This window comes from Zootoca vivipara, chromosome 5 (genome assembly GCF_963506605.1).
Source record: "Zootoca vivipara chromosome 5, rZooViv1.1, whole genome shotgun sequence".
In the NCBI taxonomy this organism is placed as follows: domain Eukaryota; kingdom Metazoa; phylum Chordata; class Lepidosauria; order Squamata; family Lacertidae; genus Zootoca; species Zootoca vivipara.
This window is the reverse complement of record NC_083280.1, coordinates 94965096-94984298: the sequence shown is the minus strand read 5'-3', so window position 1 is coordinate 94984298 and position 19203 is coordinate 94965096. Positions and strand designations below refer to the sequence as shown.

General features: G+C 42.5%; 1 protein-coding gene across 9 annotated transcripts in view; it reads right to left on the bottom strand.

Moving 5' to 3' along the window:
• CCDC91 (coiled-coil domain containing 91) overlaps positions 1-19203 on the bottom strand; it is a 108614-nt gene that overhangs the window by 70046 nt on the left and 19365 nt on the right. For all 9 annotated transcript variants that reach the window (XM_035137621.2, XM_035137620.2, XM_035137615.2 and 6 more), the window contains exons 4-7: positions 14385-14554; positions 11808-12002; positions 11095-11199; positions 2925-3002 (exon numbers count right to left, since the gene is read on the bottom strand). In XM_035137621.2, the coding sequence (XP_034993512.1) occupies positions 2925-3002; positions 11095-11199; positions 11808-12002; positions 14385-14554 (548 nt within the window). The remainder of the gene's footprint in view (positions 1-2924; positions 3003-11094; positions 11200-11807; positions 12003-14384; positions 14555-19203) is intronic.

Here is a 19203-nt window from a genome sequence, read left to right as displayed (position 1 = left end):
CCTGTGTGCACATTCCTGGCTACGAGGTGAGTCTGGTGGCACGGGAAATATGTGATTGTTCCCACCGTGAAGAACAACACACACAAAAGCATAAAGAAGAGCTAAACTACTTTATTGTGGCAAATTGCAGAGTGTGTCTCTGCTTGCCCAGCTTAGACAGTTACCGTGTTTCTCGGAAAATAAGACACCGTCTTATATTTATTTTTCCTCAAAAAACCACACGATGGCTTATTTTCAGGGAATGTCTTATTTTTTTCCTCCCCCTCCTGCCGCGGCTGGCATTGCTGCTGCGCCTATCACTATGTCTTATTTTCAGGGTATGGCTTATATTCCTTGAATACTTAAAAATCCTGCTACGGCTTACTTTATGGCTACGTCTTATTTTTGGAGAAACAGGGGTAGAGCTGCATGTAAAAGCGTCCGGCATTGCTGGAGAACAGAAAGTAAAGTACAGTGAAAACATCACATGGAGAGAAAGGCAGATAAGATACATTCCTTTCTCCTGGGAACACAGACACAAATCACACTAGCCTCGCTGCTTGAGAAGATCGGCGTGAACAAATATCCCAACAGGTACCAGAAGTATTTGGTCTGCTCTAGTTTGCGACTATCCAATACCCATTTACTTGGGGAGAATCTTTTCTCAAACACCAGGACTTTTGATTTTTCATAATTAATGGATAACCCATTACCAGAGCAGTAGTCTGAGAATTTCCTTAGTTGGTAGTTCAGGCCAGGTCTGGATCGGGAGAGGATGGTTGCATTCCTATTTTGGGGAGATGGCCGTCAGGATCCATTAAGCTTCCGTCTAAGTCATTCAAAAACAAACTGAACAAAGTAGGGGCCAAAATGCATCCCTGTCTCACTCCCCTGGCCATCTCAATACAGTCTGAGAGCTGGCCCTGCAACCCACACCTAACCTGCAATTTGCTTCCACAATAAGATGTAGGAGGCATTTATCCTTCAAAACTAGATGTAACTTGACCATAGTTTAGATCTGGGGATGGAGTCAAAGGCAGATTTCAGGTGAAGAAGAAGAAGAAGAAGAAGAAGAAGAAGAAGAAGAAGAAGAAGAAGAAGAAGAAGAAGAAGAAGAAGAAGAGGAGGAGGAGGAGGAGGAGGAGGAGGAGGAGGAGGAGGAGGAGGAGGAGGAGGAGGAGTTGGAGTTGGAGTTTGGATTTGATATCCCGCCTTATCACTACCCTAAGGAGTCTTGAAGTGGCTAACATTCTCCTTTCCCTTCCTCCCTCACAACAAACACCCTGTGAGGTGAGTGGGGCTGAGAGACTTCAAAGAAGTGTGACTTACCCAAGGTCACCCAGCAGCTGCATGTGGAGGAGCGGAGACCCGAACCCAGTTCCCCAGATTACGAGTCTACCGCTCTTAACCACTACACCACACTGGCTCTCAATAAAGGCCACAAAGAGTTTTCCCTGTAGAGGTCTGATGTACTTCTCAGCTAGGAGGGACAACATTAGACAGTGATCTGATGTTGAGTGGTTCTGCGGGAAGCTTCATATAGTACGTTATAGTCATTTAGAAAAGTTCTCAGTTTATTACAGAGAAAGCAGGCATACAGATTTCCTATTATTGAAAGCAGACTGATTGGCCTATAATTAGAAGCCACGTTTGGCTGGCCTCTCTTAAAGATTGGGACTACTATTGCATGTTTCCAACTAGATGGTACTCGCCGGATCATCCCCTTGTCATGGTGAGTGGGCTTGCATGTTCCTATGACCCTTGTGAGCAAAGCCATCGGGAATCTCGTACTCCCATGCTAAGGATCACCGTGATGTGCTCCTTACCAGAGCTATGACGAGCGCTGATGACTGCTGGACACATCACTGACTAATACGCTCCACAATGGCTATCAAGATTATACCTCAACGCAGGCTTCAAAGAAGGAAACCAAGGCGCAAAATGAACACTCAAGCCCTTCAAGATCCCATTAAGCGGAATTGCTTCCAAACAACTCTAAAGGACAATCTGCTTTCAGAATTCCCTGATAACATTGAGGAACACTGGACCAAGCTAAAAACATCCATGATTGCAGCCTGTGAATAAACTATTGGATACCAAACCAACAAACAGCAGGATTGGTTTGATGAGAATGACAGTGAGATTGAACGCATGATTGACAAGAAAAGGAAGGCCTTTCAGATCTGGCAAAGAGATAGACACTGTGCCACTAAGAAAAAAACCTATGCCAACGCTAAGGCTGAGGTTCAAATAAGAACCAGAGAACTAAAAAACACCTGGTGGATTAAAAATGGCTTAAATTGTCTCATATTACAGTAGGAATTTACTTAGCCTGCATCAAACCAATTTAAATTAAAAACAATGTAATCTCAAGCTTGTTTCTTGTGCTATTCATGGTCCAAGAAGAAGTGAATCTTAGTGAATCTGTGGCTTGGTCAGGTCTTTATTGAAGGTCTTTGGGGTAACACTTTAAAGTATGGCAGAAAAATGGAGTTATGTGTTCTGACTGATGATGGAAATGAGAGGCAGAGAAATATATATTCCACTACTGATGACACCTTAGTCCAAACTTGCAGATAACTTCTCCCAATGAAGTATAGCTTCCAGAGTGCAATAATTTCCAGGAAGCAGAGAAGGAAGTCACACTCAATGGTACTGAATGGAAAAGTTCACAGGAATCAACAGAATGGCACTCCTTTCCCTCTCCTAGCACCCAGGCAGTTTCCATTTCAAAACTAGGACAGAAACCAGACAGTAATGGATCCAAATAATTGGCTTCATCCAAAAATCCCCGAAGCAGACATGACAATAGGCTTGACAACAGGCCCAAGACATCCTGTGAGCATTTCTGCTTCCTACATCTACATCTACAGGAAAGTCACATAGCAATCACAGCAGACTAGGTCAACTCACTGTAGCATTTTTATAAATATAAATATATTTACCTTAAATTCTTCCACAATAATAGCCAAGGCCTCATGGCCAGCTCTTCTCAAGTCTTCCAACTCAAGTTTATGCTTCTCCTGTAAGAAATATATAATCATACAGTCATGACAACATCTAGTCAACCACTGGTGTTCAAGAGGCTACCTGCAACCGTACAACTGAGTTCTACACCTGCACAGAGCATCTCTAGAATCTTCTAAAATTTAAATTAACTATTGCTGAAGTAAGCTGCCATCATCCCTAATTGCAGGATAAAATAAAAAATAAATCTGGTCTGGAATTTCTTGAACTTTTAAGTCTTTCATCAACTTTTATCATCTTCACAGCAATAAATATATGACTTTTAGAAGCCCATAGCAGTACCATTGATTACAGTATTTTATTTATTTTATCCTGTATTTTATTATGTGAACTGCCCTAAGATCTCATGAAGGGTGTGCAAAAATCTAATAAATAATAAATAATCATACTTTTGTTTCCTCCTCCTTTATTTGATATTCATTGCTTTGAGGTTAGCAACATGGTTAAAAGTAATAATTATCCATTGGTTCTGCTAATTTAATACTATAGACATTCATCCCTTAATCACTCCGCTCAGTATTGTGAAAGACAAATTCCACGGACAAGACACCTACCCTCTTCTATAGTTGGGTTACTCAAAAGCTGTACTCTTTGTCAGGAAGCCTTGGCAATGAACTATGACATTTTGCAAGCCTAACAAAATGTATTTCAACACCTCTGACCTATGATAGTCCATAATTAGTATTTTAACTGAAACATAGGTTCATTGCAGGGGTAGCTTGACCAAGATGTGCCAAAAAGAATTATTGAAACCATCTCCACAGTCCTGCAAAAACAGACCTACTAACTCCTTCCCACAGTCAAGTTTACTTCTGAAGACAGAAAAGAGGGAGTATGCTGGGCAAAAATTGACTCAACTGGGACAAGCTGCAGCCAAAAGGAAATAATCTAACTTTTGGATCCTGTTTCTAGGTATATTGTTTCATATAGTTAGACCCCTAATGAATGCAGAGATATCTGCCAGTAACTGGCTCGTGCATTATAGCAAGATCTTTGGGGATCTATCTTTAGATCACATGCCAAGATTATCCTTGGAAGCCCTTTTGGTCCCCTGTTACTATTTGAGGATTATTACATCCTTCAGATGGCAAAGCACCTGGAGAGGGTATGCTTCCCACAAAATAGCTCCACACTCTCCACTGAGCTCAAAATGGCTTACATGCAAGTTATATCCAATTGAATTTTACCTTAAATTATAGAATCATAGAATTTTAGAACTGGAAGGGACCCAATGGTAATCTAGTCCACCCCCCCCCTGCAATGCAGGAATCTCAGCTAAAGCATCCATGGCAGATGGCCATCGAACCTGTTTTAAAACTCCCCTCTCGTGGGAGTCTGTTCCACTGTTGAACAGCTCTTCCAGTCAGAATGTTTAGTCAGAATCTCCTTTCTTGGAACTGGAAGCCATTGGTTTGAGTCTTTGGAGATCTTTAAGCGGAGGCTTGACCGCCATCTGTCAGGAATGCTTTGATGGTGTTTCCTGCTTGGCAGGGGGTTGGACTGGATGGCCCTTGTGGTTTCTTCCAACTCTACGATTCTATGATTCTATGAGAGAGAGACAAGGGAGATGTGTCCCTCTCAGCAGCCTTTGATACCATCGACCATGGTATCCTTCTGGAGTGACTCTCCGAACTAGGGGTGGGTAGCACCGCCTTGCGGCGGTTCCAGTCCTACTTAGATGGTCGTTCCCTGAGGGTGTTCTTTGGGGAATGCTATTCAGCCCCGTGGAACCTTCAATGTGGGGTTCTGCACGACTCAATCCTATGCCCCATGTTGTTTAACATCTACATGAAACTGCTTGGTGGGGTTTTCCAGGGGTTCGTAGTACGTTGTCAGCAGTATGCTGATGACACTCAGCTCTGTTTCTCCTTTACATCTGCAGGTGAGGCAGTGGAAGTGCTGGGCCAGTGTCCTGCCTCAGTAATGGACTGAATGAGAGCCAACAGACTGAAGCTCAATCCAGATAAGACTGAGGCACTGTTAGTGGGTGGGTTCCCTAGACCAGATGGGTGGGAGGTCACCTGTTCTTGATGGGGTTACACTTCCCCTGAAGGAGCAGGTTCGTAGCTTGGAGGTACTCCTGGATCCTTTGCCTCAGTGGCCTGGAATGCCTTCCATCAGCTTCTGCTGATGGTCCAGTCACGCACCTATCTGGACAGGGATAGCCTAACTACTGTTGTCTATGCTCTGGTAACCTCAAAGTTAGATTACTGCAATGTATTATATGTAGGGCTGCCTCTGAAGACGGTTCAGAAACTTCAGCTAGTGCAGAATTCAGCGGCCAGGTTGCTCACCGGAGCAAGATGGTTTGAGCATATTATACCCATCCTGGTCCGATTGCACTGGCTTACTAGTTAGTTTCCAGGCCCAATTCAAAGTGCTGGTTTTGACCTATAAAGCCTCAGGGCCTCTAAAGGCTCAGGACTGCAATACTTCAAGGACCGCTTATTTCCATATGAACCTGCCCAGACCCTGAGATCTTTGGAAGGTGGCAACATGAGAACGGGCCTTCTCTGCAGTGGCTCCCCATCTGTGGAATGCTCTCCTTAGGGATGTTTGCCCAGCACCTTCATTATACATCTTTAGGTGCCAGGCAAAAACATTCCTTTATAAGCAGGCCTTCGGTCGATACGATTTACATCCTATGCCCTTTTAAAACGTGTGGTTGGGGGGGGGGGCTACTGCGTTGTTTTTATTTTTATTAGGTATTTTGTGGTTTTATATCTTGATTTTATTCTGTGAACTGCCCTGATACCCCTGGGTATAGGGCAGTTAATTAATTAATCAATCTGATTTTGTCTTCTGCGGCATTAGCTACCCCTCCCAGTTTGGTTTCATCTACAAATTTGATAAGCATCCTCTCAATTCCTTCATCCAAGTCATTTATAAAGATGTTGCACAACAATGGGCCGAGGACAGGACCCTGCGGCACCCCACTTGTCACTTTTTTCCAGGCACCTCAACCTCATTCAGGTGATGCTCCTGAATGAAGTTAGGTTGGCAGGGCCCAGGAGCAGAACCTCTTAGTAGTGAAACCAATTTTATGAAATGTTTTCTCCAGGAAAAAAATGAGATGGCACACCAGTGTGCTGCTTCAGGCTTCATTTGTTTGGTGAAGACTGGTTTTATATTTTAAGCTATTTTGTAAACCTCATTATATGCCACTTCAAAACTACAGTGCTAAATTGTTTATGGTGCCAGTTTTTGCAGAAATACATCAATAAAAATTAAAAATCTTAGCCAAAGTATTTTTGAAAAAGCTAATTCAATTCTTTTATCTTTCAGATTTAGTTTGATTTTTTTTCAAAGCTTATTAACTGTTTCTGCTGCTATTGTGCTTTTTTCCAGACAGGACAACATTGTTATTATCCTTTCTGCTGCTATTTGTATTTATTGAAATGCTGACTTTTGTTTGTATGATGATTTTTCTTCTGTGAACCACTTTAAGTTTCTCTTTTTTAAAGAAGAATACTAATTTATTATTGTTGTTGTTATTATTAGTTAAATATAACTGATGAATTGTAGTGACTAGGCAAAACACTCTTTCCCTATGACATGGAAATAAAGTGTCTGGTTGAAAGGTCTCAAGGTCCATAACTGCCAGCATATGAATTACTGTGTCATATAGATAATGATTGACCTCAAAAGTCACGTTTTCCTTTACCTGGGAAAGCTAGTAATGCAATGAGTTTGAAAGCAAATTTTTAATTTTAAGTGATTACAAACATTATATTTATTTACATTAGTCAGGTATCATTCTATTACTGCATATTTAAGGACACAGATTAACTAACACTTATATACAAATAATATATATTCTCTTAAAATTGCTTTTAATTTTTAAAAACCTAATTTATTTTGTTTTTTAAGACACAATTTAATTTTATCCACCCAGATTCCAGCTCTAACAGTTCTTTGAAATAATTGCACCCAACTTGAAACTGTTAATATCCAAATGTTTATGGAAGCATAAATAACCTTCTAAAGTTAGAAGAATGACTCAGAATGCTACTGAACATTCAAGTGTCTAGACACCTAATGCTTTAGCTACTATTCAATAACCAAAGCCTGGAAGAAAGAGAGTCCTGGCCATATCCCTTGTAACACAGTAGCATTAGATCTTGAAGTCAGATTACATTTACTGGAAGGCTCATCTTTAGTCTTCATTTCAACAGAGATGGAACTGCTCTTTTTAAATTGGTGGGTGTCATGACCTGCTCATTTCTAGGAGTCTGACCTTCCACTTGTAAACACCCCTCTCCCTGGGTGTCCTCTGGGCAGTCACTGCTGCTGCCCTGGTCTCTGAGCCTCCTCACACAGTCCCACAGGGGCATGGGACTTGTCTGTCCATTCCCAACATCAAGGGCTCATGGACTGACTGGCTGGGCTCCCTTGCCTGCCTGCTTGCTTACTCTGAGGCCACCTCAGCTCTTGGCAACCAGCACCATCCCCCTGCAGCACTTGTAGCCAAGGCTAATGCAACAAACAGCTGTGCCAGCCTTTGGTAGGCACAGATGTGAGAGGACATCAGAGGATGGAAGGAAGGAAAAAGGGACATAGGCCAGTGTTGCCCGCAGCACCCCTGGCCATTATTCGTGGCACCCCACGGCACACTGATTGAAAATCACTGCAATACACATTTGAGAAGAGGGGAGCAAAAGCTTCTTTTCACTTCCCAAATACCTGAAGGGCTAAAGTTATCTGCATATTCCTAAAAGGGGTTTCTACATAGCAGGGAAACCATTGAATAGGGAAAACCAGAGATCTGTTCAAGAAAATTGGAGATATGAAAGGAACATTTCGTACAAAGATTACCATAATAAAGGACAAAAGTGGAAAGGACCTAACAGAACCAGAAGACATCAAGAAGAGGTGGCAGGAATACACAGAGGAATTATACCAGAAAGATATGGAGGTCTCGTACACCTCAGGTAGTGTGGTTGCTGACCTTGAGCCAGAGATCTTGGAGAGTGAAGTCAAATGGGCCTTAGTTGTTGTTGTTTAGTCGTTTAGTCGTGTCCGACTCTTCGTGACCCCATGGACCATAGCACGCCAGGCACTCCTGTCTTCCACTGCCTCCCGCAGTTTGGTCAAACTCATGTTTGTAGCTTCAAGAACACTGTTCAACCATCTCGTCCTCTGTCGTCCTCTTCTCTTTGTGCCCTCCATCTTCCCCAACATCAGGGTATTTTCCAGGGAGTCTTCTCTTCTCATGAGGTGGCCAAAGTATTGGAGCCTCAGCTTCACGATCTGTCCTTCCAGTGAGCACTCAGGGCTGATTTCCTTAAGAATGGATAGATTTGATCTTCTTGCAGTCCATGGGACTCTCAAGAGTCTCCTCCAGCGCCATAATTCAAAAGCATCAATTCTTCAGCGATCAGCCTTCTTTATGGTCCAGCTCCATAGTTAAAGCTATGGTTTTCCCAGTAGTGATGTTTGGAAGTGAGAGCTGGACCATCAAGAAGGCTGATCGCCGAAGAATGGATGCTTTTGAATTATGGTGCTGGAGGAGACTCTTGAGAGTCCCATGGACTGCAAGAAGATCAAATTTATCCAGTTTGAAGGAAATCAGCCCCGAGTGCTCACTGGAAGGACAGATCCTGAAGCTGAGGCTCCAATACTTTGGCCACCTCATGAGAAGAGAAGACTCCCTGGAAAATACCCTGATGTTGGGAAAGATGGAGGGCACAAAGAGAAGTCCCGACAGAGGACGAGATGGTTGAACAGTGTTCTTGAAGCTACAAACATGAGTTTGACCAAACTGCGGGAGGCAGTGCAAGACAAGAGTGCCTGGCGTGCTATGGTCCATGGGGTCATGAAGAGTCGGACACGACTAAACAACAACACATAGCAAGAGTAATACTCCAAGATGAAGAACTTCAAATACTATGGAATAATATACAAACTGAGCATTTTCCTAATGGATCATGTTGATCAAATAATTGCTCTTGTCTAACATAATTCTGGGGTTTTTCATATTTAGTAGATCTTTATATTTAAATGAAACCTAAAAGAGGAGGAAAAGCAATGTATGCTTAGGCATTTCTGAGGCAATCACTGGAAATGGATCTGTTGGCTTGACACACTCATTACTGGATATAGCTGGGACTGAAAGGAGCCCAGGTAGTATTAGAAAGTGTATAAATTCAGAAAACAAAAGCAAATTTTCTGCCAGTTATTGTGCCCTTTGGGATTTAAAGTCATTCCAGATACATTCTAGCATTATGTAGTGCTATATTTATTTATCTATTCTTTTCTATGTGCTTCTTCATTAATCTACTTTGTTCAATACACAGTTTGCTGCGTAAGTTGAGTTTGTGGCTCTGGGAGGTTTGGGGGGAAATGTCACTGAATAAAACATGAAAAGGAATTCAAAAGCACAAAGACATCCAAAAAAATAAATTGCAATGCCCAGGCAGAAAAACTGAACAGAAGTGGGCATATGCATAAATGTGTTTAATCAAGTATCAAAAACAAGGCTGGAAACTAAGAAAGTACCCTTTTCATGCTACTTTCCTCAATGCACCATATTTTCAAGCTCTTCTATGACCTGCAAAAGTTCCTGGAATTTCATCTATAAATTTAGTGGCAGGTATAATAGGTAACTTTTTACAGACTCATTTTTCATTATTAGTGTTCTGTCTCCTCTATGTCTGCACCTAAAAACCAACCTAAATATTTTGTTAGAAGATGGTATTTAACAGGATGTAAGTCATATTAATTTTAAAAGAAAACATACATTTTCTAGTACTCTTAGCCACAGAGCATACCTACCTCCAGGATATATTTCCACGCTGTTCATATTCATGTGCACTAAATGAAACAACATTGTTCTACATTTTAAGTTTGATTTCAAAAACTCATGGTTTTCAACTAAGGGTCGAGCTGAATACATGGGCTGATTGATGACCAAACTAGGTGTGATAGGGCTGAAAAGTAGAAACTTAGCTGGATGGTACTGTGCTACAGTTAGAAAATTGGGGGAGGCAGCAGGGGACAAAGAAGGGAGAGTGGTGGACAGGTGGCGAAAGAGTGTGAATAGGGTGAGAAGCAACAATGGGCTATTTTCTGATCGATTAAGATGGTCCGAAACTGGAACGTTTTATGGAGCTGGTTGATGCATCTGGGAGATCCGGAGTCCAGGGGAAGGGGGGTAGAATTAGATAAAAAGATTTAATAAATGGACCCAGTGTGGGGGGAATCGAGGAAGTCCACAATGTCAAGTTAATGTAAGAATTGATATGGTTTTTCTTTTCTTTTCTTTGATCATGTCTTATTTTTGCTTTTTTGTTTTTGTGTTGAAATGTTTGAAAATTAATAAATATTATTTGGGGGGAAACAAAGCTGGTAACAGGTGGCTCTCAGACACCTGAGACATCATTTCCACACAAAGAATATTTTCAATTTATTTACTGAATGAAGACATTATGTACTCAACCTTTATGGGAAAATTATGCCTAGTATGGAGCAAATGTGAAAACATGAATTTGAGTCATGTGCCCATCTAAGTCACACTCAGAGTAATCCCACTGAGTTCAATGGACTTAACCAATTCATCCATTAAATTATCTGGGCATACTCAAGGAATGATTTAGTTGCATGTAACCCACAGATACCAAACAACCTCTCTGGGCTTCTTTTGAATTTGTTACCACTAAATAATAAAGAGTAGCCATTGGCAAAATAATTATACGTTCATTTCAGACAAACACCATCAAGGGGAAATACCATGTGATACTTCCAAAGAAAAGAAAAAGATTAAAATTTTGAAGTCATTTTTACAAGTTCTCCAAAGCACTGAAAAACTGATAGAAATTGAATGTTTGCCTATGAAAATGCCAAACAGCTGATGGGATGCATTTTTTGGTTTTGGTTTTGAGGGGGGAGTTAACCTTGGGAAGAGGGGGCCCATGGCTTTATGTTATAAAATTCAGTGGCAAGAGAGCTTCTGACTACTTTTTTAAAGTCCTGTTCTGAAAAAAAAAATGATTTCAAACTTTCAGGCAACCATGCAAGTTACTGAAAAAGAAAAATGTGTATTGGACGCATATTTAGCCTTAGGGAAGTGGGGAAAGAAAAACAAGTTACCTGAATCTTCTTGTACTGATCTTCATGAGAAATCAATTTATCCTCCTTGTGTTCCAGTAAATCTGTTTCCAGAATCCTGTATTTTTCCAACAAATCTTCTAACTCCTAAAAAAGATTTAAGATTGACATGAAGAAGTATTGAACCTATTTTAAAATTCTAAGCCAGGCTTTCCACAAAAAATATTAAACGATTAAATATTAGTCAACTTCTGGGCAAAGAGAGGAAATGATAAGCCACTTAATTTAAGTTGTTTGTTTTTTAAGCTCAGCAGAATTAACAATATTAATACGACAGTCACCAGAAAGGCTTGTGTGTGTGCGTATATTCCTACAACATATTCCTAGACCAGGCATTCCCAAACTGCGGCCCTCCAGATGTTTTGGCCTACAACTCCCATGATCCCTAGCTAACAGGACCAGTGGTCAGGGAAGATGGGAATTGTAGTCCAAAACATCTGGAGGGCTGAGGTTTGGGGATGCCTGATCTTGACCTTCTTTCCTGAAACTTTCCATATAAGTCCAACTGAGTCAGACACCCAGCATGGAAAGGAAACCAAAATAGTTAGATTTGGGCAAAGCAAACAGCAACTGAGGACAGGATCTTGGACTGGAAAGTGTTAGACAAGCCTAACTATAGGTGATGTTGCCAGCTACAACCATAATGAAATTACCCATAGATTTTAATGGATGATGCTGAGGAGTTTTAGTTATACCTTTTTTATTCTACCTTTTTCTTCATCAGCAGCTTTAAGTTTAACTTCTAGACTTGAAAGTGTTTGCTGAAGTGTTTCTTTATTTGCTTCATCCAATTCTAGTTTCCTATCATTTTCACTTGCTGTTTCCACATCTTCAGTTATACTCAAACAGGAAACTGGTACATTCAAAGAAGGATCAACCGATAATGGAACCTATTTCATTGAAGATACAAAAAATGCATAGAAATGACAAGAGATTTTTTAAAAATTACAATGAGACACAATTTCCATAGCAATACCTTCCTGAGATGCAGCTAATAAAGGTATATGAAAATACAGATCGAAGAGACATAATTTTGGCTCCAACCCACCTAATGTGACCTGTGACTACAAACTATCAAAAGCAACAGTACTTAATTAAGGACATCACGGCGCAGTTGTTTCACTGATTTCAAAGGGGCTCCAGGGTTGCAATAGCTCTGAAACTCTGCAGCTCTGAAATTGAAAGAGGTTAGCACTTGTGACCAACCTTTTTTGACCCAAGGGTCTCACGACAACCCCTCTGAGGGCTGTCTGCCAGCAGTGGGCATTACTAGCCACCCTGACTTTTGCATATGCATGTACACACACACACACACACACACACACACACACTGTGTACCTATGCAGAGACATTAAAGAGAGCCAAGGCCCCACACTCCTCAGCCAACCTATGCATATCAGCAGAGAAGCAGGGGCATTTTTCATCATTGTGGCTCTCAGCCCAGGAAGAGGTTTACATTGAAACCCCTGCTAAAAACAACCCCCCCCTTTTAACAGAGATTTCAATTGCCCCTTTCAGTACAAGGCATGTCATTACCTCAGATCCTCAGGTATGGGATTGATGATATATCGTCCAAAACCGGTCTGAAGTCCGTATCATTATATAAGTTTCATAATTTTTGACCTGGCAATATATCGCAAATCATTGTGTGTGTGTGTGTGTGTGTGTGTGTGTGTGTGTTATGCAAAAACCATAATGTGAGGAAATCTGTGAAGCCAGCAAATACTTCTCTCAATTCTTGCAACTCCTGCCGGCTCAGCTCTCCCTGGCCTCATGCAGGTGGCAGCAAATCAAAAGAGCAGGTGTGGCCCAAAATCACAATGCGAGAAAAACTATAAAGTCATCCAGTGCCTTGACATAGCTCCATCCATATTTCAGGTATCGTGATGTATTGGTGAGTCGCAATGTTTAGCTGGTGATGTATTTCAGTACTGGAAAGTATCTAATATAACACCAATTTTGCATTGGTGTTATAAAGTTGCTTGAAGAGCCAGAACCAGAGCCAGCAATTCATGTATGTTCAATAGGTTAAAGAGATTTTGGTCAGGTGGACTTCAGGCAAGATTTTACTTGTAAAAAGGCATCTTTTACCTACAAAAATTCAGCTCTCCACTCCTGGCAATATTATGCACATAACAAAGAGATTTACAGGGCAATCATACGTTTCTACTTACAATTAAGTCCCATTGAGTTAAATGTGGATTAATATCAATTTTGTGCATAAAGTTCCCCTATCCCAAGTTTAATCCAATTAGAAATAGTCCAGTCAAAGTTTATTAGAGCGGCTCTCCAAACACCTCCCTGTGTGTCAAATGCCACCTTACAGTTAGAAACAGGAATGATACGGGTGGAGGCAAAAATCTGGATACAAGTGTGCAATCTATGGCTGAAATTACATCACAATCCTCAGGGCCTAGTCCCGTTGATACTGAAAGAAAACTATCGTTCACCATGGATTAGAGCCATTGAAAATAAGTTACAAATTATAGGCCTTCAATAAACCCACCTCATCTCCTGTAATTACAATATAGCCAAAAATATATTCAAACACAGAATAATTGACATTGAGAGGCAGAATGATTTAAATAAAGTTCCATCTTTCCCGATATCGGAAGACCAAAGATATCTCGCACGTCCAGCTGATTATCTAACCCATTTAGAGATACCATCACACAGAAGGGAGTTTACTCTGGCCAGGTTTCATATACTGCTGTCAGCGGTTCTATATGGGAAGTTTAGACAAGTTCCCCAAGAAGACAGACTCTGTCCGTGCAGTTCTGGAGAAATAGAGACCACCGCACATGTATTTTTCCATTGCTCCTTTTACAGAGACCTCCAAAACGAATCTACCCTAAAGATATTTGACGAGTTACCTGGACGATCTGAAGAATTGCAAATTAAATGGCTCCTTTCAGACTCTAATCCAAAGGTCACCGCTATGGTGGCAAGATTATGTGCAAACGCTATCAAAATCCGGTGCGCCTACACAGGAAGTACTTAAATTAACTCCTGAATAGAGCCAGACAGATTCCATCCTAATTTATAGTGCAAAGTAAATAATCAATATAAAAATAAGGATCAAAGGTTAATTGATCCCTTTTAGATAAGTTATTTTAGTTTATTAAAAATTTTTAAAATATTTTAAACATTAATAGGGTAATGTAAATTACTGTGCTTGTCGGTGACCGCAATAAAGATCTATCATCTATCTATCTATCTATCTATCTATCTATCTATCTTGTGCATAAAGGATAAAAATAGGCACGTTTTACCTGTTCTTTAAGATCAGTTAAATTTAAAGTGTTGGTTGATGGCTGACCATCTATCACCATATCATCACCTGAAGGAATTAATGGATCAGAAGAGACAAAGCTGACATTAGTGGAAGACGACTCCTGAAGAACCTCAGCAGAAAGTGTTGAAGGTACATGGATTTCAGGTGCTACATAGGAAACATGAAAAAGCAAGCTCAATATACACTTATTTCTGAAAGTCAACATCTATCAGAGATGAAAAAAATAGGGACTTGGTAATTAAAGGAAGGAATTTTACAATGGAAAAATAGGTAATGCTGTGGAGAAAATTTAGGGCTAGATTGCTTCGCACACCATGTATTACTATGCCCCCCCCCAATTTATATTTACACTTAAAAAACAATTTCAAATTTGACTATTTTGCCAAGACAGAACAACCTGATACTAGGTAGAAACTACACAGTGAATTTCAAATGTTGCTTTTCATTCATAATACCACATTTGTCGTACTATATGTGTCAGAGACCAGACTGAGGAGTACAGCTCCAATGAGCAATGGTGGGAACCTCCCCCTCTTCCTGCTTCTGACCAGGATTCTGAAGCTGCCCAGGAACAATGGAGCAGTCTATAGATTTAGAGAATTGGTTTGCAGAGGGACATAGTTCAGAAAACAACAGCTGGGCAGAGCTGAGTGGGGAACAGCTAGGAGAAGCAGAACAGGAAGAGAGATAACTGACTCTCCTTCGCTAGAATCATAGAATCATAGAGTTGGAAGAGACCACAAGGGCCATCCAGTCCAACCCCCTGCCAAGCAGGAAACACCATCAAAGCATTCCTGACAGATGGCTGTCAAGCCTCTGCTTAAAGACCTCCAAAGAAGGAGACTCCACCACACTCCTTGGCAGCAAATTCCACTGCCGAACAGCTCTTACTGTCAGGAAGTCCAGCCTATATCTCCAAGGGCAAGGAGAGCTGATAAGGTTGCTTATGCAGAAGGCTCAGTGGTTGCAAAATCAGGTTGCAAGAAGGGGGAAGTGACGAAGATAACAGGGGCGGGGGGAAGTAGGAGGGAAGTTTAATTGGGAGCACCTTTATTCCGAGAATGGCTGCGTTGTTCTTTTGCTCTGATCATTAAACACTCTTAAACTGGTAAGAGACTCTAATTGCTTTGTTCTGCTGATGCACGGCCAAAGAGGGGGAGGGAGCCGTTTCTCCAAAGCCTGACAATATGTTGGGCTCAATATGAGATGGGGAATGTGAATTAAAGAAAAACAGCTGCTATTCACCAGTCACCAGACATCAAAGATAAACGTATATGTATCAAACATTATGGACATAGTTTTGGTCAAAGTGGACAGCTCCAGGTCAGCATTGGATGATGAATTACATAAAGAGCAAGGACTCTCAACTGGAGAATACCTGCCTTTTAATCCTATATAATAAAGTGCAAGTGTCTCTGCGTCCAAGTTTTCCGTGTGTCCCGTTTTCCGCGCTAATGGGCATGTGCTCCAGGGACACAGGGATTGGGCAGCAGAGACTGCACGCGCGCACTCTCCCCCCCCTTCTGCCTCCTCCAACCGCCACTCCCGGCCGGACACTGCCTCACTGCAGAGCACGTCAGGGAAGCGAGGGTGGAGGCCGGCGGAGGCCTCCTCCTCACAACCCTCCCTGGCCCGTGAGAGGAGTGGCGGGAGGCCGCGAAGCAGCGGCGGCGAGGTAGGCGTTTGTGTCCAGCGTCCTTCCTGTCGGCGGCTGGCGGAGAGGAACGGAGGAGGAGAAAGCAGCGCTTTCTCCTCCTCCATTCCTGTCCTCCTGCTGCCGACAGCAAGGACAGGTCCAAACCCCGGGATGCCTCCTTCCTGTCGGCGGCTGGCGGAGAGGAACGGAGGAGGAGAAAGCAGCGCTGCTTTCTCCTCCTCCGTTCCTGTCCTCCTGCCGCCGACAGCAAGGACAGGTCCCAGGGTTCAGAGAAGCACTGCGCAAGCGCTTCTCCGAACCCCGGGATGTCTCCTTCCTGTCGGCGGCTGGCGGAGAGGAACGGAGAAGGAGAAAGCAGTGCTTTCTCCTCCTCCGTTCCTGTCCTCCTGCCGCCGACAGAAAGGACAGGTCCCAGGGTTCGGAGAAGCGCTGCGCAAGCACTTCTCCGAACCCCGGGATGTCTCCTTCCTGTCGGCGGCTGGGGGAGAGGAACGGAGGAGGAGAAAGCAGCGCTTTCTCCTCCTCAGTTCCTGTCCTCCTGCCGCCGACAGAAAGGACAGGTCCCAGGGTTCGGAGAAGCGCTGCGCAAGTGCTTCTCCGAACCCCGGGATGCCTCCTTCCTGTCGGCGGCTGGCGGAGAGGAACGGAGGAGGAGAAAGCAGCGCTTTCTCCTCCTCCGTTCCTGTCCCCCTGCCGCCGACAGCAATGACCGGTCCCAGGGTTCGGAGAAGCGCTGCGCAAGCGCTTCTCCGAACCCCAGGATGTTCTAGCGCCCGTTATTGAACGGGCTGAAATACACTAGTGTTTTTATTATATGCATACTGACAAAGCAATATTAATGTTGGATGCTCTGCATTTTCTTTGGCATTATGATGAACAATGATTTGGCAATATGCAAAGCCAAATTCATTTATATAAATAAATAATAATTTTTTATTTATACCCCACCCTCCCCAGTCAAAACCGGCTCAAGGCGGCTGACACCAGTAAAATTACAGTAAGACGTAAAAGAAAGAAAAACAAATAAAATACGGGTTAAGTATTTGTATTTAAAATTTTCAAAATGCAGCCTCATTTTAAAGTAGCCCAAATCAAAACCATAAGGGAGGAAAACGTAGGGATCAGACTGAGTCCAGCCCAAAGGCCAGGCGAAACAGCTCCGTCTTGCAGGCCCTGCGGAAAGATGTCAAATCCCGCAGGGCCCTGGTCTCCTGTGAGAGAGCGTTCCACCAAGTCGGGGCCAGTACTGAAAAGGCCCTGGTCCTTGTTGAGACCAATCTAACCACCTTATGGCTCTGGATCTCCAAAATGTTGTTATTTGTGGACCTTAAGGTCCTCCGCGGGGAATACCAGGAGAGGCGGTCCCGTAGGTACGAGGGTCCTAAGCTGCATAGGGCTTTAAAGGTCAAAACCAGCACCTTAAATCTGATCCTGTACTCCACCGGGAGCCAGTGCAGCTGGTAAAGCACTGGATGATTATGGTCCCACGGCAGAAGCCCTGCAAGGAACCTCGTCGCGGCATTCTGCACCCACTGGAGTTTCTGGGTCAGCTTCAAGGGCAGCCCCGCGTAGAGCGAGTTACAATAATCAAGCCTGGAGGTGACCGTCGCATGGATCACTGTGGCCAGATCAGGGCGAGAAATTTGTTCACATTCTAGATGTCATTAGGTTAATGTACGCCATGGTTGATTTTTTTGCATACATGGGTCCCTGAGTTGGAGAATGGGTTTGTGTCCACATATTTCTTCCAATGGTAAGCAAATGAATGACACCTGCAAGAGCACTTTCAAAATGAGAAGGCTAGAAAATGCTTGCAATACTCATACCAGTTGAAGTCATTTGCAGAGGAACTGCTTGTCTACACCAGCCCCTAAGTGCCCTGCATCTCTAAAAGATGCCAAATTGCCAAGACAGGCATTAATATTTTCCTGGATTACTCGATCTGGAGAGGGAGTGAAATAATCTCTCAGATAGCTCGAGTACTTGACTGTATAATCCTTTGCTGCAGCCTCCAGCATTTCCATGCTGGCAAGGATTGAAGCCTCTGCCCCACTGAGGAATGTATTGAGAAAGATGCCAGGAGATAGCAATCTTCTTGCTAGCACACCGCTAAGATCCTCTGCCTTTAGGCTTACCATAGGTCTCAAGAAAATACTGTTTATGAAGAGGTAATAAAATGAATAATAAAAGATGTAAATTATTTTATCATTTGTTTCATTCATTTCACTCTCTACTCCTTCCTTTGAAAGTGCCAGCTTTGAGAGGGCTACCAAAGAACCACTGTTTGGAGAAAAGTTAAGGACACTGTTGGCCTGAAAGATGGATGCTAAGCAGAGCTACCCAATGTCTATGTTGACATGTCTAGACATTACTGGCCTCCACATAAGAAAATCTTGTCATGGTGGGGTCCCACCGCATTCTGCTAATATGTGAGATACACACCTACTCCTCCAGTTACTCACCCCTACCTCCTCCTATGCTTGTGCGTTTGTTATACCTGCTTTTGTATGGTCACAGAATTATCTATCTAATTCTATCCCCATTACAGCAATAGATCTGCACAGTTTACCTCTTTTTCCTCTTCAGAAGCATAGTTTATACAGATTTAAAGTCTGCTAAGAGTCTTGTTTAAATTTTAAATGGGTGACAGCTGTAGTCTAACTACCAGCAGTGATATCAGGGCTCTACAAATCAAGCTCTGCACACAACGTATGACTGTGTAAGATTTTGACCTGTGCCCTGATAACACCAGTTTCAAGTATCACAGGTTTCATTTTTAGATTAATTCTAAAAAAAATCTCATTACTATACACATATATGAAATGGAGAAAAACCTGGCCTCCCGCATTTTTCATCGCAATGCATGGTTGAGCTGACTTTTCCCAGACCCAAAAAGCACCCCAAAGCACATGCCTGAATCTCCTCCCCATCTGTTGCAAGATTGGGATAATAGACACAGGTGTGTCTTAGTCTCTTAGGTTCTCATTATGCGCAAGCAAGACACTGCATGCCAAAAACCACAAAGCCTGCACCAGTGGAATCCTATTTCTTAATGGTTATATGCACAGATGTACTGTTTCTGAACTGTATTCCAAAGACTGTTTGATTTTTTACAGCCACTACTGGAATGACATGAGAC